At 53.0% G+C, this 20337-nt stretch overlaps 2 protein-coding genes across 2 annotated transcripts; one reads left to right on the top strand and one right to left on the bottom strand.

The window, feature by feature from the left end:
• Nucleotides 1-663: 663 nt before the first annotated feature.
• Nucleotides 664-1883, top strand: INSL3 (insulin like 3). Its single transcript, XM_060092159.1, has 2 exons — nucleotides 664-853; nucleotides 1672-1883. The coding sequence occupies exons 1-2, from the start codon at nucleotides 664-666 to the stop codon at nucleotides 1881-1883; spliced, it is 402 nt and encodes a 133-aa protein (XP_059948142.1).
• A 2642-nt stretch (nucleotides 1884-4525) lies between these two features.
• B3GNT3 (UDP-GlcNAc:betaGal beta-1,3-N-acetylglucosaminyltransferase 3) lies at nucleotides 4526-7044 on the bottom strand. The gene is given in 6 exon segments (XM_060094456.1): nucleotides 4526-4530; nucleotides 4813-4970; nucleotides 4972-5006; nucleotides 6476-6862; nucleotides 6864-6968; nucleotides 6970-7044. Coding segments are annotated over 6 exon segments (765 nt in total).
• Between the last annotated feature and the right edge of the window lie 13293 nt (nucleotides 7045-20337).

Below are 20337 nucleotides of genomic sequence, written 5' to 3'. Positions count from 1 at the left end.
AATTAATTTAAAAAAATCAATGTTGTGGCTGGACCGGCCCTTGAGTTCTTATTATGATTGAAAGATGCCATTCAGCAACAACCATCAGGAAACTTTGAGAAAATAAATGTTTATTACTTATAAATTACACAGCACACCTGGAAATTACACAGCACTCCCGGGGCCACAGAGCAAGGTCCTGGGTAGAGAGAGAAGTGTGGGTCTGGGGTCCTGCTTTTATTGGGGTCAAGGGTGGGAGCCTAAGAGTTCGTGGGCTCACTCTTTATTGGTGAATTTAACATAGGTTGGCATTTAAAGCATAAGAAGAGAAAACAAAACAAGCAGCCAAGTGGCCCAAGTGGTAAGTGACTGAAATCAGCCGAGATGTGTAAAACAAAAGTGCCTCAGTGGGAGGAGGTGGCCTGGCCCTTTACCTAGTCACATTTATTGGGGAGCCATCTATGAAGCCGATGCCTCCGCAATCAAAGGTTGTCAGGCACTCATATCATAAAAAAAAGGAAACCCAACTATCAGGGGTTCCAGTATGCTTGCCCTGACCCTGCCCTTGACCTTCTCCCTGGACCATCCTGCAGGAATGCTCTGTCCCCCCTCCAAGGCTCCCAGTTGGGGCGGGCCAGCTCCTATAAGGGGGATCCCCGCTGGGGCCCAGTGCCTCCCGCAGCCATGGACCCCCGTCGGCTCACCTGGGCGCTGGTGCTGCTGGGCCCGGCCTTGGCGCTCGCCCTACGCCCTGTCCCCGTCCAGGAAGCGCCCGAGAAGCTCTGCGGCCACCACTTCGTGCGCGCGCTGGTGCGGCTGTGCGGGGGCCCGCGCTGGTCCCCCGAGGATGGGCGACATGTGGCTGGCGGCGACCGTGAGTAGGAGTGGGCGAGGACTGTGCTGTGGGGTCTCTGGGGCCGGGCGTGGGCAGGTGCATGCAGACGGGTTTGCATGCATGTTCTGGGGTCCGCCTGCCGGCTGCGCGGGTGTGTGCAAGTCCACGGGGGATGCGCCCCCTGCCAGGAGCGGGAATCAGTGCGCGGCGAGCGACGCGAGCGAGTCTGAACAAGTGCGTAGCCAGATCAGATCTGTCTTTATTTACAGTTTCAACATTTTGATCTTCAGGAATTTCTGCATTCATTTTAATTTTAAAATATTCCGTTACAATATGTTTGATCTTGGTTGTTGAGGTTTTTTGGCACCCCCTTAAAATTGTGGGCTCCAGGTCCGAGCCTGGCTCTCTTCACCCTAGTCCCGGCCCTGGTGCAGGGAGTATCAAACAGCTTTGTGTACAACGTCTGTCACATGCGTGTGTGTCCTGTGTGTGTGACCGGGTACAGATGGGTGTGCAGAGGTGCGCAGGGAAGTGGGAGGGGCTATGAGGGTGTGCGCCTGCGTCTGTGTGTACATGTATACGTCGTATGTCACCCCTTCTGTCATCTGCTCTGTGAAGTGTCTGTGCCTTCTTACCATAGGTGACACGTGGGAGTGTGCCTAGCTGGGGACTTAAGTGTGGTGTGGGTCGAGACTCCACACGTCCGGATGGGGGATTCAATCTGTGCCTGGTATACACTGGGCACTCAATAAATGCTTACTTTCTGTTTCTGTGCATGATGAGTGGAGGCTGTGTGTGCAGCGTGAGTGGGGTCCTCTGGGGTCCCCCCTCTATGCTGAATTCCTCCCTGTCCCCAGGTGAGCTGCTACAGTGGCTGGAAGGACAACATCTCCTCCACGGGCTGATGGCCAGTGGGGACCCCATGCTGGTACTCGCCCCACAGCCCCTGCCCCAGGCCTCTCGCCATCACCACCACCGCCGTCGCCGGGCAGCTGCCACCAACCCTGTCCGTCACTGCTGCCTCAGTGGCTGCACCCGGCAAGACCTGCTGACCCTCTGTCCCCACTGAACCCTCCTGGGGTGTGGCCTTGGGGGAGCCCGAGACCCACAGGGGTCTGGTCTGGTGAACTCCTGATGCCACACAGCACCATGAAGCCCCATGTCTGGGGGGACTTTGTTGATTACCTCCTAGGACAAGGTGCTCACCACCTCACCCAGGCCACCTGTCCTCTGGGGGGCCAGCTGGGGAAAACACCAGATCCCAAACCTGGCTTGGAGGATCCTTGGTTTTGTGGAGATGCCAGATACCTGTTCTCAAATGTTCTCACCTCAGAGGAGCCCAGTTACCGTGCTCCCTGCATTTGACACCCCTCTTGCTGTCCTATCAATAGTAAATAAATAAGATGCCAGCAGAATTTGAAGAAACTTTTTGCATTTTCTCAAGAAAAAGGCACAAGCCTGGGTCAGCCTTTGTGTGGAATTGTCCTCTGGCAGCCGTGGACCCACCAACACTTCCAGAAACTTAATAACAATTGGAGAAGCATCACAATAAAAAGGGGGGAAACTGAGGCCAAGGGAGCTGGCTGTTCGCCAAGGTCAGACAGGGAGGGAATGGTCAAGTTCAGGATTCGAATCCAGGCCTCTGTCATGGCTCATGGGGGGCCTTAACCTCACTTAACGTCCAACACAACACATGAATGTCTGAATGAGTCACAGTGGATTTTTTTTTTTTTTTTTTTTGGCGGTGCCGTGGGGCTTGTGGAACCGTAGTTCCCTGACCGGGGATTGAACCTGTGCCACCTGCAATAAGCATGGAGTCCTAACCACTGGACTGCCAGGGAATTCCCCTCACAGTGGATATTTAGTGATCCAACTCTCACCATTCTTTTCACTTGTATCCTCCTTTCATCCTGAGATAGGAATTGTATGATTTGACCCTCTTGAAAAAAATGCTCGGGCATTTGACTATGTGATCTGTTCACATGTGTATTAGTTTCCTAAGGCTGCTGGAACAGCCACAGACTGGGGGGCTTAGAACAGTAGAAACTTATTCCCTCCCAGTTTTAGAGGCCAGAAGTCAGAAATCAAGGTGTTGGCAGGGTTGATTCTTTTTGAAGGGCTCTGAGGAAGATTCTGTCCCCCTGCCTCTCTCAACTCTGGGGGGCTACTGGCAATTCTTGGCTTGTAGCTGCATCACTCCAAGCTCTGCCCCCATTTTCACATCGTCTTCTTTTCCAGGTCTCTCTGTGTGTTCATTTCTGTCTCTGCTAAAAGCACTCTCATTGGATTCAGAGCCCACCCTAATCCAGGATGATCTTATCTTGATCCTTACCTTAATTACATCTGCAAAGACTCTATTTCCAAATAAGGCCATATTCTGAGGTGCCAGGTGGATGGGAACTTTTGTGAGACACTATTCAATCCGGTGCAGCAGGGGAGCAGCACTCTTTCCCAAGGGCAAAGGGGAGAAACAGAAGGTGTTTGAGCAGGGGCAGGATGAGATCAGATCTACCTGGTAGAAACCCCTGCAGCCCCTGCCTCATCCAGGCCTGTCTCCTCTGGCTTGGAGGCTGCCTCAGCCTCCACCTTCCTTTTCAACAGTCTCCATGCAGCTGCAGGGCTTCTTAAAACTTAAAAATCAATAATGTCGGTACTCCCCTGGTGGCACAGTGGTTAAGAATCCGCCTGCCAATGCAGGGGACATGGGTTCGAGCCCTGGTCCAGGAAGATCCCATATGCCGTGGAGCAACAAAGCCCGTGCACCACACCTACTGAGCTCGTGCCACAACTACTGAAGCCCACACGGCTAGAGCCCGTGCTCCGCAGCAAGAGAAGCCACCGCAATGAGAAGCCTGCGCACCGCAACCAAGAGTAGCCCCCGCTCGCCACAACTAGAGGAAGCCCGTGTGCAGCAATGAAGACCCAACGGAGCCATAAATAAATAAATAAATAAACAAACAAATAAATAAAATTAATCATGTCATTTCCTTGCTCCAAAGATGCCGTAACCCTCAAAATAACACCCTCTCTCCTCACCCAAACCCACAAGGCCCCATGTGACTAGTCCCTGTGATCTCCTGTCCCCTTTCCCTCCATCTCCTCCTTACCCACCTCCAGTCACAGCTTCCTGGCTGCAATTTAAATGCTCTCAGATCGTCTCACCTCAGGGCCTTTGCATATGCTGTATCCTCTGCCTGGAACATCCTCCTCCCAATTCTCCCCAAGGCCATAACCTCCTCCTTCAGGCCCCATCTCTGCAGTCCCAACCCCAACTTCCTTCCTGGCTAGTGCCCGTCCCCATCACAGTGTGTCCAATTACCTCATCTGAATTCTCCTCAAAGTTCTTACCACTTCTGGTAACTTCCTGTTTCACTGTTCACAGGTTTGTGTCCTCACTATAAAGTGGGTCACTGCCCCCTGACCTTTTCCATGGGGCTGGGAGGAGGAGTACAGGGCAAGGCGTGTAGCACACAGTAGGTGCACAATAAATACTTAAAGAAGGGACACAAGGAGTGAGACAGAGGACAGTAGAGCTGTAGTCCCAGTGAGAGGAGGTGAGCCCGCGGAAGAGAGGGGAGGCTGCGTGGTGGCGGGGTGGGATTCAGTAGGAGCCTTGCCAGAAGCAGGTGGGTCCAGCGTCCCATGCAGCTAGGAGCAGTATCACCCCTGTGTCTCTCTCTCCGGACCCTGCCATCAAGCTGGCAGTGAGAATCAGTCTGCAGGGGGGAATGTAAGCTGAGGGCAATAGGGAGCCATGGAGGGTATGTGTGGGGGGCAGGGGAGGATGATGTGAGATCTGCCAGATAGAAGCTTCCATAGCCTCTACTTCATCCTTGCTCTGTTTTACTGGTGTATATTTTCTTCTGGAAGTGAGATTTTAAGGATGAATGTAGACTGATCTGAGTTAAAACTTATAAATCACTTAAAAAAACAATAAAAAAAAGACCTCTAAGTTTGCAAAACATTTTATTCCCTGAGGACCTGTCTCCAGTCCTCACTCTGCTGTGAGGCCCCCTTTACTACTGCCCCAATTCCTGTGAAGCCTGTCTCAGACACCTGTCTGAGGTGGTGGTCAGGGTTGTCGCCCTGCAGGTAGGTGACCACGTTGTCTGGGTGGGCAAAGACGTCATCATCCCAGTTGAGCATAAAACTGGCATGTGCACCGTGTCTTCTGCCACTGTAGGAAGAGCACCTGCAAGGGGGGGTGGACAGGGCACATGGGCTTGGTGCCTGGGGCCATCAACTTTGGGTCCCTGTCAGCCACCCCAGCCCAGCGAGGCCAGGCAAGGATGTGTTTTCCAGTTAGGCTATTCTGGGTTAAAGAACTCACTCTGTGGTCCTTTGCAACCAACTGTCCCTCTCTGTGCTTCAGTTTCCAACTTCCCAGACAGGACACATCATGGGACCTGCCTCCAGGAGTGTTGGGGATCTACAGAGATGATGCTCTGTAAAGCAGCAAGAAGTGCTTGAAAATTGTCATATTTACATTTATTGCTATTCCTTCTGACTCTGCCTTGCCAAGCACTACCATTAAATAATTACTTGTATGATTGTTATATAACATCTACCTCCCCCATCAGACTCTGGGGTCCGCCTGGGTGGGAGCTGTGTCTCTCCTATGTGCCATCTCTTCGGCACCCATTATGGGGTCAACACTTTGTAGGCACTGGATTCATGTTTGTCAAGTTGATGTTTATCACATGCTTTTGTGTTCTGCGTTAAGAACATGGCATGTTAAGAGGTTCTGGGCCCTCTACCCACCTCGGCTTCAGTTACCTCCATAACTTTGGCTGCATGCTAGGCACTGTACTCAGTGCCTGCCCTACCTTGAATCCTTAATACAATTTTAAGAGGCAGGTGTGGTCTTCAATCCCATTTACAGATGAGGAAATAGAGGCTCTCCAGAGAAAGTGCCTTGAGCAAGGTCATACAACAGAGAAGGTCTGTTGTTCAAAGTCTTGAACCCAGACCTGTCTGTGCTTACTATGAGCAGGAACCTGCACTGGGCCCCTTTCAACTTGTATCTCTACTCGGCTTACTCCATCCCCACCCTCCACATCCTGGGTACGTCCTTGGAGCCTTCAATTCCTCCTCTGAGCATGGGAAAGTTTCTGTCTACCTCTCATGGTTTCTTTTCCATCAGAAAGGTCTTTGTTGAGTATCTTCCACACAGACCTGGGCCTCATGGGGAGACAGAACCAGAACAAAGAGATAAGATGTGTTCTGTCCAGCTCTCCCCATGTGCCATTGTCAAATGTTATCTGAGCACCTGGCACTGGCCCAGGTGCCTTATGAATATCATCTCATGTAATCCTCACAGCAGCCCTCAGAGGTGGGTGAGTTCAATTAATATCCCATTTCCCTGATGAGGAAACTGACGCACAGAGAGGTGAATGATCATCCATGGCAAACAGCAGATAAGAAGCAGAGTCTCGATTTGAGCCCAGGTCATCAAGGCTTGGAAAGTCAGGCTTGTAAGTCCTTTCTCCCTGCCTCCCTTGGACAAAGAAGACTTCGGATCACCATGAGGACAGTAGATGGGTTGGGGGGAGGTTGATGGGAGTTTCTGGTCCCCAGAGCTCCTCAGAGGAGGTGGTAGCAACTTTGGGCAGGAAGGCGAGGTGGCCCCAATCAGGTGACACCCTCCCTCCCCCAGCCCACCTGTTTGAGCGTGAGGTTGAAGAATGAGTCGTAGAAATCCCACTGCAGGATGTCACCGTGCATCCGCGCCTCCATGGCCTACAGCCGGTTGAACTTGCGCGCCTCCAGCGGGTTGGGGTCCGTGCCCACGAGGAAGAGGCGGCGCAGCTGGACGCCGTGGACCTGGCGCTCACGGCCCCACCTGCGCCGCACCAGCTCCCGGTGCCCGTAATTGCTGGGCAAGGACTTGATCACCAGCAGCAGAAAGACTGGCTGCACACACTTGTCAGGCGGCATGTCCTGGAGCAGCACGACGTCGCGGCAGTGTTTGTACAGCAGGAAGTTGCGGATGTGCTATGACTGCCTGGTGAAGTCCGGCGGGGCGGCTATGGAGGTGTTGGCCAGGCAGTGGGGTGGGCGGTGGGCGGGAGGGTGGCGAGGGCCAGACCAGAGCCACGGGGGTGCCTGGTGGCTCCTTCAGGCCTGGGCAGGTGGGTGGTGACCTGCAGACTGAAGAGGAAGAGGAGGGTGAAGGTGCCCAGAGCCACAGCCAGGCCCATCTCTGTCCGCAGGGGCCGAGAACACCTCATTCTGGTCCGTCTGAGTTTGGGATTGGTCCGAAGAGACCCCTGGGCAGCTCCTGCAGACAATAACACTCACTGAAGATGCCTGAAGATGCCAGATGGGCCAAGCACTTTTCCAGAGCTACCTGTGGACCCCAACACCTGGTTGCAGCCCTATAGTTGCTCAAGTTGGAAAAATACTGAAATTCACCCCCAGAGATTCCCCCGGCTCCCACCTCCTCCAGTACCCCATGTTGGCTCTGACTGTTGCCCAGGCCCTACCGGGGATCAATATTTACAGAGAAAACAGGCATGGAGATGCCAAGGTGAGCCTCCCAGATTCAGTGTGCCCAGAATCCCACCCCCCACATCCAAGCTGGTCCTCTTTATGTCCTTCTCTCAGAGATGGCCCAGGAGCCTCCCAGAGAGAGGCAGAGAACTCCCTATTTAGCAGTTGAGAGCTGCTGGGATCCTTCCTGCTTCCCTTTTCACTTACTCCTCCAGGAAGCTCTGAGCTTCTGGGATTCTGATATAACCATCACTCATTCTTCTTGACTATTTTTAATGGTCCTGTGAGCTGAGCATGGGCCCTGGCTCTTCACAGAACCCTCAGGCCCAGTATGTCTCAAACAAAGCTATCTTCCTTGGCAAACTCCTCTTCCTCCTTTAAAACCCATCTCAAATAATCCATTCTCTGGGTAGCCCTCTTGGACCTCTCAGGAAGGGTCCTGGTTTCCTATTTAGCCCTGTCTCCCTCTCTGGCTAGGTCATTGAAACAGGAGGGAAGGGGGCAGGGCACAACCTCTGAAAGAATGACAGCCCACAGACATGACATAAACTGATTAGAACCAAATGGATCCAGGATGGCAGATAAGTCAACTTCCACTAGATCTTGAGCCTCAGTATACACTCACTGTAACACATCAGCAAGCTAAATGACACTATAGGCACCATGACAGTTCCAAGACCGACCATAAGGATCAAAAAGTGGGCGGTGGCCCAATTCCTGGAAATCCCCGCACTTTCCCAAAATAGCTGGAATACTCCTCCCACTCATTAGCCTATAAAGTTACCCACCCCTATAAAAACTGATAACCCCATACCCTGGTGCCTTTCTCACCTGATATGGTGTGGGTTCTCAGTTGGAAGACTGTGGGGTTTGGCCGGGTTCGAGTCCAAATGTCAGTCTGGGTTTAGGCTGGGTTCGAGTCCCAGCACGTGGGTTCAAGTCCCAATCTGAGGTTTCATCATGATCTCTGACTTTTTCTTCCCAAGACTGGGGGCTTCTTGAGGGTCCTGGCATTGCCCAGCATGAGGCAAACACACGGAGGAAGCAGAGAGTGTCTGAATGAATGAATTTATGAATAAAAGTAAATTCATTAAGTTTCTCTCTGGCACACTTTTTTTGGGCAGGGGGGGTGAAGTAGAAAAGAAGAGGGCTTCCCTGGTGGCGCAGAGGTTGAGAGTCCGCCTGCCGATGCAGGGGACACAGGTTTGTGCCCCGGTCCGGGAAGATCCCACATGCCGCGGAGCGGCTGGGCCCGTGAGCCATGGCCGCTGAGCCTGCGTGCGTGTCCGGAGCCTGTGCTCCACAACGGGAGAGGCCACAGCAGTGAGAGGCCCGCGTACCGCAAAAAAAAAAAAAAAAAGAAAGAAAGAAAGAAAAGAAGAGCTTTATTGCTTTGCCAGGGAAAAGGGGGAAGCAGAAGGCTCCTGCCCCTTAAAACTGTGTGTCACAACCCAGGAGGATTTGGCAATGGTTCAAGGGCAGGGTTGCTGATAAGGATTAGGGTGTGTGCAGGGCCTGCACTCCTTTAATCTGGTCTCAGGTAATCTTTTTTTTTTTTGCGGTACTCTCACTGTGGGTATTCAACAGGTACCTAGTGGGTATTCAACAAGTATTTGTTCAATGAATATGTGAACCCCAGCACTTACCTCAGATTGCCTCAGGATGTCTGTGCTCGTCGGGGGTCTCCTCGCTCTCCCCTCTGGCACCTGAAACACTGTGGGGATAGTCAGTGGATTCTGGTAGGCCCCTCGAGCTCCAAGCAACCCCACCCAGCAATTGCCTGGGAGCAAGAAGAGAGTAGTTTCCCATTTTATCTAGAGCCACAAATGGGTGCTGGTGCTGGGGACAGAGGCTCCTTCCCTGACCCATGAGGCCATTTCCCCAACGTGCCCATCACTGTCTCTGCACACTGCCTGGCCAAGGCCTCTCCAGCCAGGTGTCTCCCCGAAATGGGGCTCAGATCCCACTCCACAGGTTCTGCTGTGTGACCTTGGGAAAGAAGCTTGACCTCTCTAAGCTTCAAAGTAAAATGGGAATTAACCCCATGTAAGAGTGTGGTTGGGATTTTAACCTCAAACATGCTGAGCACGGTCCTGCCTCAGGACCTTTGCACAGGTTGTTTCCTCTGCCTGATTCTCCAGATTTCTATACAGCTCCCTCCTCCCCCTCCTCTTGTCTTTGCTCAAATGTCCCCTTCTCAGGAACACCTCCTCAGGACACACCATCTCACTGGCAGCACTGATCCCCCACCCTAGCCTACTTTTTCTTTCTTCCACAGCACTTTTCACCTCCTAAAATAAAAACTTAAAAAATGGGGCTTCCCTGGTGGCGCAGTGGTTAGGAACCCACCTGCCCGTGCAGGGGACACAGGTTCGAGCCTTGGTCTGGGGAGATCCCACATGCCGCGGAGCAACTAAGCCCGTGCGCCACAACCACTGAGCCTGCGCTCTAGAGCCCACGAGCCACAACTACTGAGCCCGTGTGCCACAACTTTTGAAGCCCGCGCGCCTAGATCCCCACAACAAGAGAAGCCACTGCAATGAGAAGCCCACGCACTGCAACGAAGAGTAGCCCCCGCTCGCCACAACTAGAGAAAGCCCGTGCGCAGCAACGAAGACCCAACGCAGCCAAAAATAAATAAATAAATAAAATTTTAAAAACCTTAAAAAATGTACTGCTTCTCATCCATCTTCCCCACCAGAATACATGCTCCATGCAATAAGTCTTATTCATCATTTTATCCCCAGCCCCTAGAACTGTGCTTGGTGCATAGTAGGCGCTCAGTAAATGTGTTGAATGAATGAATGAATGAATGCTGGGATGCCACAGCATCTGAAAAAATATTGACTCTTGGGACTTCCCTGGAGGTCCGGTGGTTAGGACTCTGTGCTTCCATTGTAGGGGGTACGGGTTCGATCCCTGGTCGGGGAACTAAGATCCCGGAAGTCGCATGGCGTGGCCAAAATATATATATATTGACTCTCAGAATGAATTTATACATTCATTCATTCGAGCCAATATTTACTGTGCTTCTCCTGTGTGCCAGGCACCTCCCAGGAGCGGGGACACAGTGGTGAACAGGCACGGGATACCCCAATGTCTCGGCCACTCTGGGACCCACATGCTTGAGGGGGAACAAACACTAAATAAAAACCTCGGAGAAGAGATGCAAGGGGATGAATGCCACGGGAGGAAATGGGGTTGGGTGGCGGGCGTGGATTTTGAGGTCTGGATGACATTTAAGCTGGGATGTGAATGGCACAGAGGAGCCATCATGGCTGAGGTTGTGAGGGAAAGATCCCCAGGGAGGGAACAGCAGGTGCAAAGACCCTGAGGTGGGAATGAGTTGGTGGAGTCTGAGCAGCTGAGGACCCTGTCTGCGGGTGGCACAGAGCCTGTCTTGTTTCCATGGCGTCCCTGGGTTAGCTGCCAGCCTCAGCGGGTGGTTCACCATCCGGAGGGCAGGTCTGGGAGACCCAAAAAGGCAAATCATAATCTTGAGAGGAGACTGTGAACTGAAAAATGATGCAAGAATGAACAGAATCCTAGAAGGACATTTTCCTGAGCTGAAAAGGGGCCCGAGTCCAGAGTGGACCACAAGAAAGGAGCGTTCCCAGGTGAACCTGGCAGATCCCTGAGCTCCGAGGACGGGAAAAAACTCAAGAGCTGCAGTAGAAAGCCCAAGTCACCAAAAATAAGACCAGAGATGTCACAACATTCTCTTCGGTGACACTGGTGGCCAGAGACCCACAGATGCTGGAAGACAAGGGTGTGCCTGGGACCCTAACTTCTGGCTAAGAGACACCCTCATTCAGAATCCCATGAAAATTTAGAGGGTGATTCACTCACTACCCCATCTGCAGTTTAGAGTCTAAATCAGTTTTCAATCAGGGGTTATTCTGCTCCCACAGGATACTTACTGGGCAATGTCTAGAGACATTTCTGGCTATCATGATTGGGGCAGGGTGGAGATATGGGACTGCTAATAGCATCAAGCAGGTGGAGGCCAGAGATGCTGCTTAAATTATCCTATAGGGCACAGCATGGCCCCATGACAGAAGATGATCCAGCAATTTCAAGATTGAGAAATCCTGGTCTAAATAAACACAGAAACCAGAACAGAGAACTCAGAAGGAGGAAGGATCCAAAGAGGAGAATGAAGGACTGAACAAAGAAGCTTGATATAGGTTTAGTTAAGTTCATTAGATGGAGTACTTATGAGATTTATTGCTATTTAAATAGAAAATCAAACCTAAATGGCCAAGGATCTGTTAGCTGAGAATGTGTATAGTGCCAAACAAGAGCTCCAAAACAAAGAAAGATACCTCAACAAATAGGAATATTTACAACTCAGCCAAACCTGGACATTGGGGAGGGGGAAGGTGTGAGAAGAGGTAAAATGACTAAATGGCTCATATCACTGGGATCAGGGTATCTGAGCAAAATAGAAGCTCTTGGGGGTGGCCATTTGGTTTTAATTAAATCCATTAATGCCCGTTCTTTTCCTTGCATTTTCTTTCTTGTTTATTTGTAAGATCCCTTTGCATATGAAACACTTCATCTTTGTTGGCTACCTGCATTCCCAACTTTTTCTTGCCAGGTCTCTGGTTTCTTTAAATGGAGGAATCTTACAGCGACTTCACCCTCCCAGCCCCCATAAGGCTCCTGATTGAGGTCTGAGAGCTCAAGTTGGGGGTGGAGGGGATGGAGGCTCACGTCCCCTTCCCCTTTTACTAGACCTCTATTAATGCATCCCAGATCCCCTTCCCTTTTCCAGCCACCAAGGCTACCTCCACCTCTAACTCATGGCCCCTTAAAACTTCAAGCAGCAAACGTTTCCAAACTCGCAACATCCCACATCCAGACTGGCATAAAAAAGAAACTCCAGGCCCCGCTTTCAGCCAGGCTGAGAGTGCTGGGGATTCACTGGTCTAGGATACCTTGCTGGGTGTCTCAGTGGGCTGTATCCCAGGTAGTCCCCAACCTCTCCTTACAGGCCTTACTTTTTAAATGGGCTGGGACCTCACACCTACCGTGGGAAAAGCTGGGGCTTACGGGCTCCACTTAGCCAAGGACAGGAAGCCTCTTGGTATTACTTCCTCCTAAGCGACTGTGCGGCAGCTCTGGGGACTTTGCTGGTGGGGCTGTATGGCTGGTGAGAAGTTCCTCTCAGGTCTGCTTTCGATTCCCTGACCCCACACAAGATTCTCCTGTCTACCCTCTCCAGTTCTGGAAGGATTGGGCTTGTGGAAGCCCAAATAGCTGCTCACTCTGAAGTTTGTGGGGTCTGAATAACTCTGGGGGAATCCCCACCCCCAGTTCATAGCTGGAGAAGTGAAGCTCAGAGAGTTGTCCCAAGGTGGCCCAGTGGGTGACTCACATTACCACAGAAACCCACATTATCTCCAAGTCCTTCAGCTCTGAGAAGGGTCTCAGTGGCTCTTATCTCAAAACACATGTATGAAAACTATTCATTCGTTCAACAAATAGGTTCTGGAGGAATTGAGAAGCCTCAACCCTGGGCCTGGCCCCCCAGAAGCCCTCAATCTGGGGGAGACAAATCCAGACACCTGTGGGATCAGGGCTGGGCCAGAAGAATGGATCAGGATATTGAAGTTGAGGTTTTGAAGGATGCATATGAGTTCACCAAGGGGAGTTCAGGTAGCAAAGAGAGCAAATACAAAAGCAAGGAAGGGAAAGAAAACAAAGCCTAGTCAAGGAATCATGTGTAGTTTATTTTGCTGAAAAGCAGAATTTGGAAAGGGGTTGATTTCTGAGGCTAAGAGGTGGAGCCAGACCCTGTAAAGACCTTGAATGCCAGGCTGAGTAGTGGGGCTGTTTCCTGGGGGCATGGGCGAGCCATGGAGGTGTGTGAGCAGGGAGCAGAGAGGTCAGATTCCTTGTTGAATGGTACTTCTTTGCTCTGAGTTGACCTTGGTGAGTCACTTCCCCTTGGGAGTCTATTTCCTCATTAGCACATGGAAGTGCTGAGAATACTCCCTGCCCTACAGACACACAATGGGTCACTTTCTATTGAGTATTAAAGGGCTTGGCATACATTGACTATGCAATGACAACCTCAGTGACCTTGGTTCATTGTCCTGGCTCCTTTAGTGCCCCCACTTACAGATGGGGATATTGAGGCTCAGCATAAAGCAGGAGTGTCTATGAACATGTACGAATCCAACCGTTTTACTTGTTGCACTGACTTGTGGGCCATAGAGTATTTACTAAGCACCTACTGTGTGCAGGGTGCAGGGGACACAGCCATGGCCAAGCCAGCCCTTCTTTTATCATATTAATACATGAGGAAGTGATTTGTTTAGTCACAGCTGCAATAAATGCTGTTGAAGAAGGAGGGATCCCTGGCAGGGGAGGGACCTGAGCAGCCTGGGGACATCCTGAAGGATGAAGGGAAATCACCTGGGCAGAGCCCCAGGGGAAGGGCATTCTAAGCAGAGGGCACAGCAAGTGCAAAGGCCCTGAGGTGGGCCTTTAGGTTATCAAAGGGAGAGAGAGGAGGCGGTGTGGTTGGAGAAGTGGAGGAGGAGGGAGATAAAGGCAGGGTTGCCAGATGATGGCAGGGGGAGGATCAGGAAATGGGGCAGACCACAAAGCAGCTCTTATGTTGCAAGTAAGGAGCAATGGGGATCCATGGACGGTGTGTGAGCAGGGGAAGGACAAGATGGAGTTATGCTTTGAAGAAGTCCCCTGTGGGGCCACTGAAGGGGAAAAGGCTATCAGGGCAGGAGTTAGAGGCCAGGGCAGCAACCAGGAAGAAGAATTTGGGGACCTGGATAGGGGCTGGCTGGCGGGGTACAGGGACGTGGGTGAGTTCAGCAAATAGGATGAAAGGAGTCATCAATATTTAGAGCCTGGGACCTCCCTGGCAGTCCAGTGGTTAAGACTCCGCACTTCCACTGCAGGCAGCACGGGTTCGATCCCTGGTTGGGGAACTGAGATCCCATATGCAGTGTGGCATGGCCAAAAAAAAAAGAAACAAAATTTAGAGCCTGGATGTGGGGGACAGAGAAGGATGGACCAGGGAGAACAAAATGTGAGAAGTCTCTGAGCCTTTCACAAGGGGACGTTTTGGGGCAGCAGGTGACCCAGGTGTGGTGTCTGGGCGAGAGCCTTCGGGACACAATGCCATGTAAACCAGGAAGATCCATCAGGCATTTGATGGATGAACACATCCATACAGTGCCTGCACGTGGCAGGGCCTCCTCCATGTTCCTCCCTACAGACCGTAGTGCCACGGTGTACAGAGTCACAGCAGTGATGTCCGGGCTGACTCTCAGGGCCCATCACCCAGTCCCCTCACTGCAATACCGGCCAGTCCTGCTTGGGGCTGTTTGCCCTCCATGCACTGTTGCAACTTCACCATCACTCAGAGCCTGCTTTCTGCAGCGCACCCAGCAAAACCACTTGTTTTCGTTGGCTGCAACCCAAAAGCCCCCCGCTGGGGTGCTCTCAATCTCCTTCTCCTCCCACCCCATGTCCACTGCCCCCTTTCCTCCACTCTTGCCACGCCAGCCTCTTCACAGCTCCTTCAAACCCCCCCGGGCTCAGCCCTGCCACAGGACCTTTGCACCTGCCTTTCCTTCCACCTTGGATGCCCCTCTCTCCTGCTCTTCCCCCTGGTTCTCCTTGATCTTCAGGCGTCTGCCCAACATCACCTCCTTAGAGACGCCCCAACCTCCCAGCTAAAACACCCCACCCCGGCTCTGCTTTCCTCTGCTGCTCTCACCGCCATTAGACAAAACTGCTCACTTCCCTCCTGTCCATCTCCCCAGCCAGCCTGGAGCTCCAGAGGGGTGGGGCCCAGCATCTTGACCCTCACAGCTGTGTCCCCAGTTGGTGCTCACTGCTGTTTGCTGCATGAGGAAAAATGCTAACAATGACTCACATATTGGTTATTTCCTTGTGCCTCATTTCAGGCTAACCCCATTCTAGGCAGCAGCTGCCACCGTCCCCTACCTGGGACCTTGGGGATGCAGGTGATTCAGTCCTGATAAGTCAGCAAGCACATCCTTGGAGCCAAGGGGGCAGGACCAAGAGGCACTGAATATTCCTGACTCTGAATAGTCCTAACGTGCTAAAGGGCCAAATATTCACGGCACTAAAATATTCAGGATGCATTTAATGAGCAAGAAGCACTGAATATTAGTGAAGTGCTGAATATTAATGATCTGTTAAATATGCAGGAGGCACCCAGTATTTATAATATATGAAATAGTTATAAGGCAACAATTAATAGTTGCAAGGCACATTTGTGATGCATTAATGAATATGCATATTATCACAATGAATATGATATGAATGAGCCACTAAACCGCCCTGAATAGACAGTCACTGAATAGTCATGATTCGTTGCATATATACACTCAGTACTAAATATTAATAACTCACTGAATATTAATGAGACACTAGATGTACGGAAGGGGCTGACCACTCAGCAGAATTAATTAGGGGCCCCCGCTGGTGACAGTGCTCTAGTCCCCCAACCTCTGCCTACACCCCCAAGTGACAGTCAAGGTCTGTCAAGGACCCAGGCACGTATGGCTCCAGGCACCTCTGTCCCCCTCACCTCCCCTTGGGAGGCCAGGAAGGCAGAGAAGCTGAGACACATGGGGAAGTGAGAATGTCACACAATCCAGGTGGCAAGGCCCTACCCATTAGCACCCTTGGGGGGCCTGGACCAGCCCCCCCATCCCCACCCTGCACTATTTCACAGACAGTGGGGGCTTGCCTGACACTGACTTGGAGGCCTCCATCACATCAAGGTGAATCCCCACACGACGCTCCCAATTTTCAGATGAGGAAACTGAGGCTTGGAGAGGGTGAATCTTGGGTCCCTCTCCAGGCCTGTCAGACACATACCCATGCGCCCCCCTCCTTACCCCAGCTCCGGGGACCCCCAGGCCTGGGTGCTCCCAAACAGCCCAGTCACTGGGGCTCAGTTCTTGAATCAGGAACATGAGGGCTCGTTCCCCCCACTCACCCAGCAGCCGTGAGGACCAAGAGAGCTGATGTTCCTGAGACAGCCACCGTGGCCCCCGGGGAAGGAAGGCCTGACCCGGCTACTGGTCATCTGTGGGCGCGGGGTAGGTAGCTGCCCCCTGCCCGCTCCAGGCCTCAGCAGCCTCATCTGGAAAGCTGCCTGGCGTCAGCTGCCCACTCACGGCTCGCCCCCAGCAGGTGCTAAGTATCAGCTCCGCTGTGGCTTCAATTGCTCCTGTACACCCCACTGACGCTCAGCTGGGATCTGGATGGGGATGGGGGCCTGGAATATTCTGGGGCTGCCAAAAGGAGAGGTGAGGGGTGGGGGGTGACAGGAGAACCCCATTTGTGTGTATAACCCCCTGAGCCCTGGGAAAGGCTAGAGGACTAAGCGGTCACCTTTTCTCCAAGTCACACATATACGAAGTGCCAACAATGACGATATTAGTAGCGCAGCAGCAGCTACCGCTATCACTTGCACACTGGTCACTGCTCTGAGCTGAACGCCCGGTGTGTACCATGCCCTGGTCTAGGTTCTGGGCACCCAACCAAGTTGATGGAGACAAACCACCATGTTTGGGGAGCCAATGGGCTAATGGGGAACAGAGGCAGCGAAGGAGACAATTTTCCAGAAAAGGGTAAGTTCCAGGAATGAAGACCCAAGGACGGGAGCCAGGGGTGCTTGCAGGAGAGGGTGCGAACCACTGGCCTGCGGATGGGCCCCCGTGGCTCTCACTGGGCCTCCCAAGGAGGTCCCCTGTTCCAGTTCCCAGCGGGGGCAAGGTAGGCACAGAGAAGGCACCCACCTACCAGAGGCCAGGTTGCTGGAATTTGAACACTGACGAGCTGGACCTGCGGGTGATCCCTCACAGGTTCATACCAGTTTGGCCTTCCAGTAATGACGGGCTGGTCCCTTTTTACAAGGACCATGAGTTGCTTTTGTAAACAGGAAAATAAAAGAAGAGAAAGCCCAGTAAAGATAATTCGTAAGAAAGCCTCATTATGGGCCAACTCTGCTTACCATGTGTGTAAGTGGGTTTTATGCAAATATACGTCCAACATTCACTTTGGTGAACCCCTGGGCGTGGAAGAAAGGGTGGGAGGGGGCAGGGTGACACACACACTTTGGACCCTTGAGTCTTCTGTTTCCAGGTCCCAGGGCTCCTAATGGGTGACTCATTGGATGAGCCTGCCCTCCCCCACTGCAGAAACTGCCCGGGGTACCTAGGATGGGTCCAGGAAGGATTCTGAGGCTGGACATAGGCCCCTGATTAAATGCCAGCCCTGCCCCCAGCTGAGCCTCAAACGGCATCTCTGGGCTCATTTCCTAGATGGGGAAACAGGCTAGGGAGGCAGGCTGTGCATCGCAGTTCAACCTCAGAATCTTCCCATGATCCAGGGCTGATGTGCAAATTGAACCTCTGGGAACCTTCTGGAGGACCTCCACACCTGGTCAGGACCCTAATCCAGGCTTTGTCCGACATAATTTCTTTCATGCAAAGATAAATATCACCAATGAGCCACATAATCAGGATTAGAGTTAACATGCCATATCCTGCATGCAGCCTTTCCACCATCAGCTCATCGACTCCACACTTGTGCTGGGAGGTAGGGCTATGTTAGCCTCATTTTTATTGATGGGGAAACTGAGACACAGAGAGGTCAAGGAACCCATTCAAGGGAGGTCAAGTGGTAGCCCAATCCCTGCCTTTAACCACCACCCGGTGGGACCTCCTTTAGTCTGCTATCTTGGTAGTGAGTTCCCCTATCACGGGGGGCAATCAAGCTGAGCCAGACTCCCATCAGGTGGAGGGACCACAGTGGGCATCCTCCCTGGCTCATGGGGGGTGGGGGGCAAGCTATTGACTCACTCTGGGCCTCAGAGGCTGTTGGCAGGAAGAGAAGACACTCAGTGATGTCTTATCTCCTCCTCCTGGGCTAACCCAGCCCAGCCCCAGGGTCCCTGGGCTAAGCAGGCTTGTCTGGATTCCCCAAGCTCTGGCCTGGAGCAGAGAAGCTCCAACACCCCTTCTCAGTTCCCCCACACCCAGAGTACCTGGCATGAATCACTCTCTGCACCCTGGGGGCGAGGGAGAGGGGAAGGGAGGGTGTCCAGGCTGGGCTGGGCAAACATGAGCTGCTCACCTAGGCTGCTAAGAGGTGGGGGCCCAGTGACCTGACGCAGGGGCCACACCTCTTCCTCTGGACTCTTCAGCCCTGTCTGTCATGGTGGCCGCCTTGGGAACTGAAAGGGCAGTGGGAGAAAGTGGTGGCCCCAGGGCCAGCCTCAAATCCATCAAACTTCCTCTGGGCCCTGAATTCCAGATCTGGACAACAGGGAGGCCCTGGCCCCAGGGGGTGGGAGGTGAGGGTAGGGGGTAGGGAGAGGGGGGAGGGGAGGGTTGGCGTAGAGGGTTTGGGGGGAGGGGGATGGGTCCTCAGTTTCCCCATCTGAAAAGTGGCCATGATAAAAAAAATCTGACCCAGAGGGAAAGTTGGTTGAGAACCTGGAAAGGTGGCTAATGACGAAACTGTAATATACTTATGGTGATGGCTGACATTCTGTGGGCCCCACTGAGTGGCCATTGCACTTACTGACTTATTTCACCTTCACCACAGTTCCGTATCATGAGCCCCACTTGACACATAGTAAAACTGAGGCTCAGAGACCTATAGTCACTCACTTGAGGTCTTTCAGTGGCCAGAAGCACCCCCATCATAACAGCTTCCACTGCCTAACCCCTCAGGCATCCTCATGGAAGCCAGGTCATTTTGCTACCTCCCAGAGGGGACACTGAGGTGCATTCAGAGACCAGGAGCAACCAAAAGCAAGCAACACAGCCAGGCACTGGCTGAGCAGGGACCTGAATGGATCCCAGAGGAAACTGTGAACTGGGGTGCCCAGGCCGGAACCTGGTCCAGCGCCTGGCAGCGCTGGGGTTCAGCAGTGGTTCCCTCAAGAAACAATAATAAACCCAACCTGGGAACCCGGGTGTTGTTCCTGCCTATACCCTCTCAATCAGTATGCTAACAATCTCAACAATAACGATAACAGTAATAGTAAGGGCCAGCGCATTCAAAGCTCCCTCCACTCCTGGGTTCCGATCCCACCCTATCCTAGGAGGAGGATGGGAGGTGGGGGTCCAGGGTCGCTTCACTGTGTCCACGACTGCGACGGGACATTGTCCAGGATCAGGGATGCCACAGCTCCACGTGGCCTCGGTCTCCCCCCATTCCCCAGGCGTGGGTGAGGCTTCCTTCCCGGCCAAGACTGAGCCGGCCTTGGCACGCAGGCGAGTACTATTACCGATGGGTGAGGGCAACAGGGCTATTGAGACCCGGGGCTCCAGGATCTCCCTGCCTGTTCAGGGTAAACGCGGCAGATACCCGACCCCAGGGACCTGCAGGGGCTTCCCTAGAGCCCCAACTCCGCCCCCCACCAGGGTTCCGCTAGATCCTCCGAGGCCCCCAATACTCACCCCCAGACAGCCGTCCAGCCTCCGACCCCTATCCCTGCTCCTCTTGGCTCGCGAGCAGGAGGAAGCGTTTCACCTGAGCACGAGCCCCCGCCCTTCCCGGCTTCTCTGCTTCCTGCCTGCCTCCCGCCGGAGCCCCCACTTCCAGCTGGGCCGTTTCTGCAGGGCCCAGTACAAGTTCTCCTGCCGGCCCCTCTCTTCTTCCCTCCCCGGCCCCGCCCCTTCCCCTCCACTGACCGCATGGCACCACCCAGGCTGCTTCTAGTCTCCCCCGCCCCTATCCCGGCTCACGACCCCACTTGAGTCCTGCCCACAGTCAGAAAGTGAGCTCCCCGCGGCTGGAGGTGTGCAAACAGCGCCTTCTTCGGCACAGGGCCCCGGGCAGGGTTGGTCCAACGTGTGTTCGATGAAGAAATGATTGAAAGAGGGGCAGGGAGGTAAGTTGAACCTAGTGGCTCTTCAAGAGGTTAGAATGTTTCAGAACCCGATAACCTATCCTGAGACACCAGACGTCTGGATGCCGTGGGCTGGCATTTTCAGAAGTCAGATAGG

The sequence above is a fragment of the Mesoplodon densirostris genome, chromosome 3 (assembly GCF_025265405.1).
Source record: "Mesoplodon densirostris isolate mMesDen1 chromosome 3, mMesDen1 primary haplotype, whole genome shotgun sequence".
In the NCBI taxonomy this organism is placed as follows: domain Eukaryota; kingdom Metazoa; phylum Chordata; class Mammalia; order Artiodactyla; family Ziphiidae; genus Mesoplodon; species Mesoplodon densirostris.
This window is presented reverse-complemented; position numbering and strand designations above follow the sequence as displayed.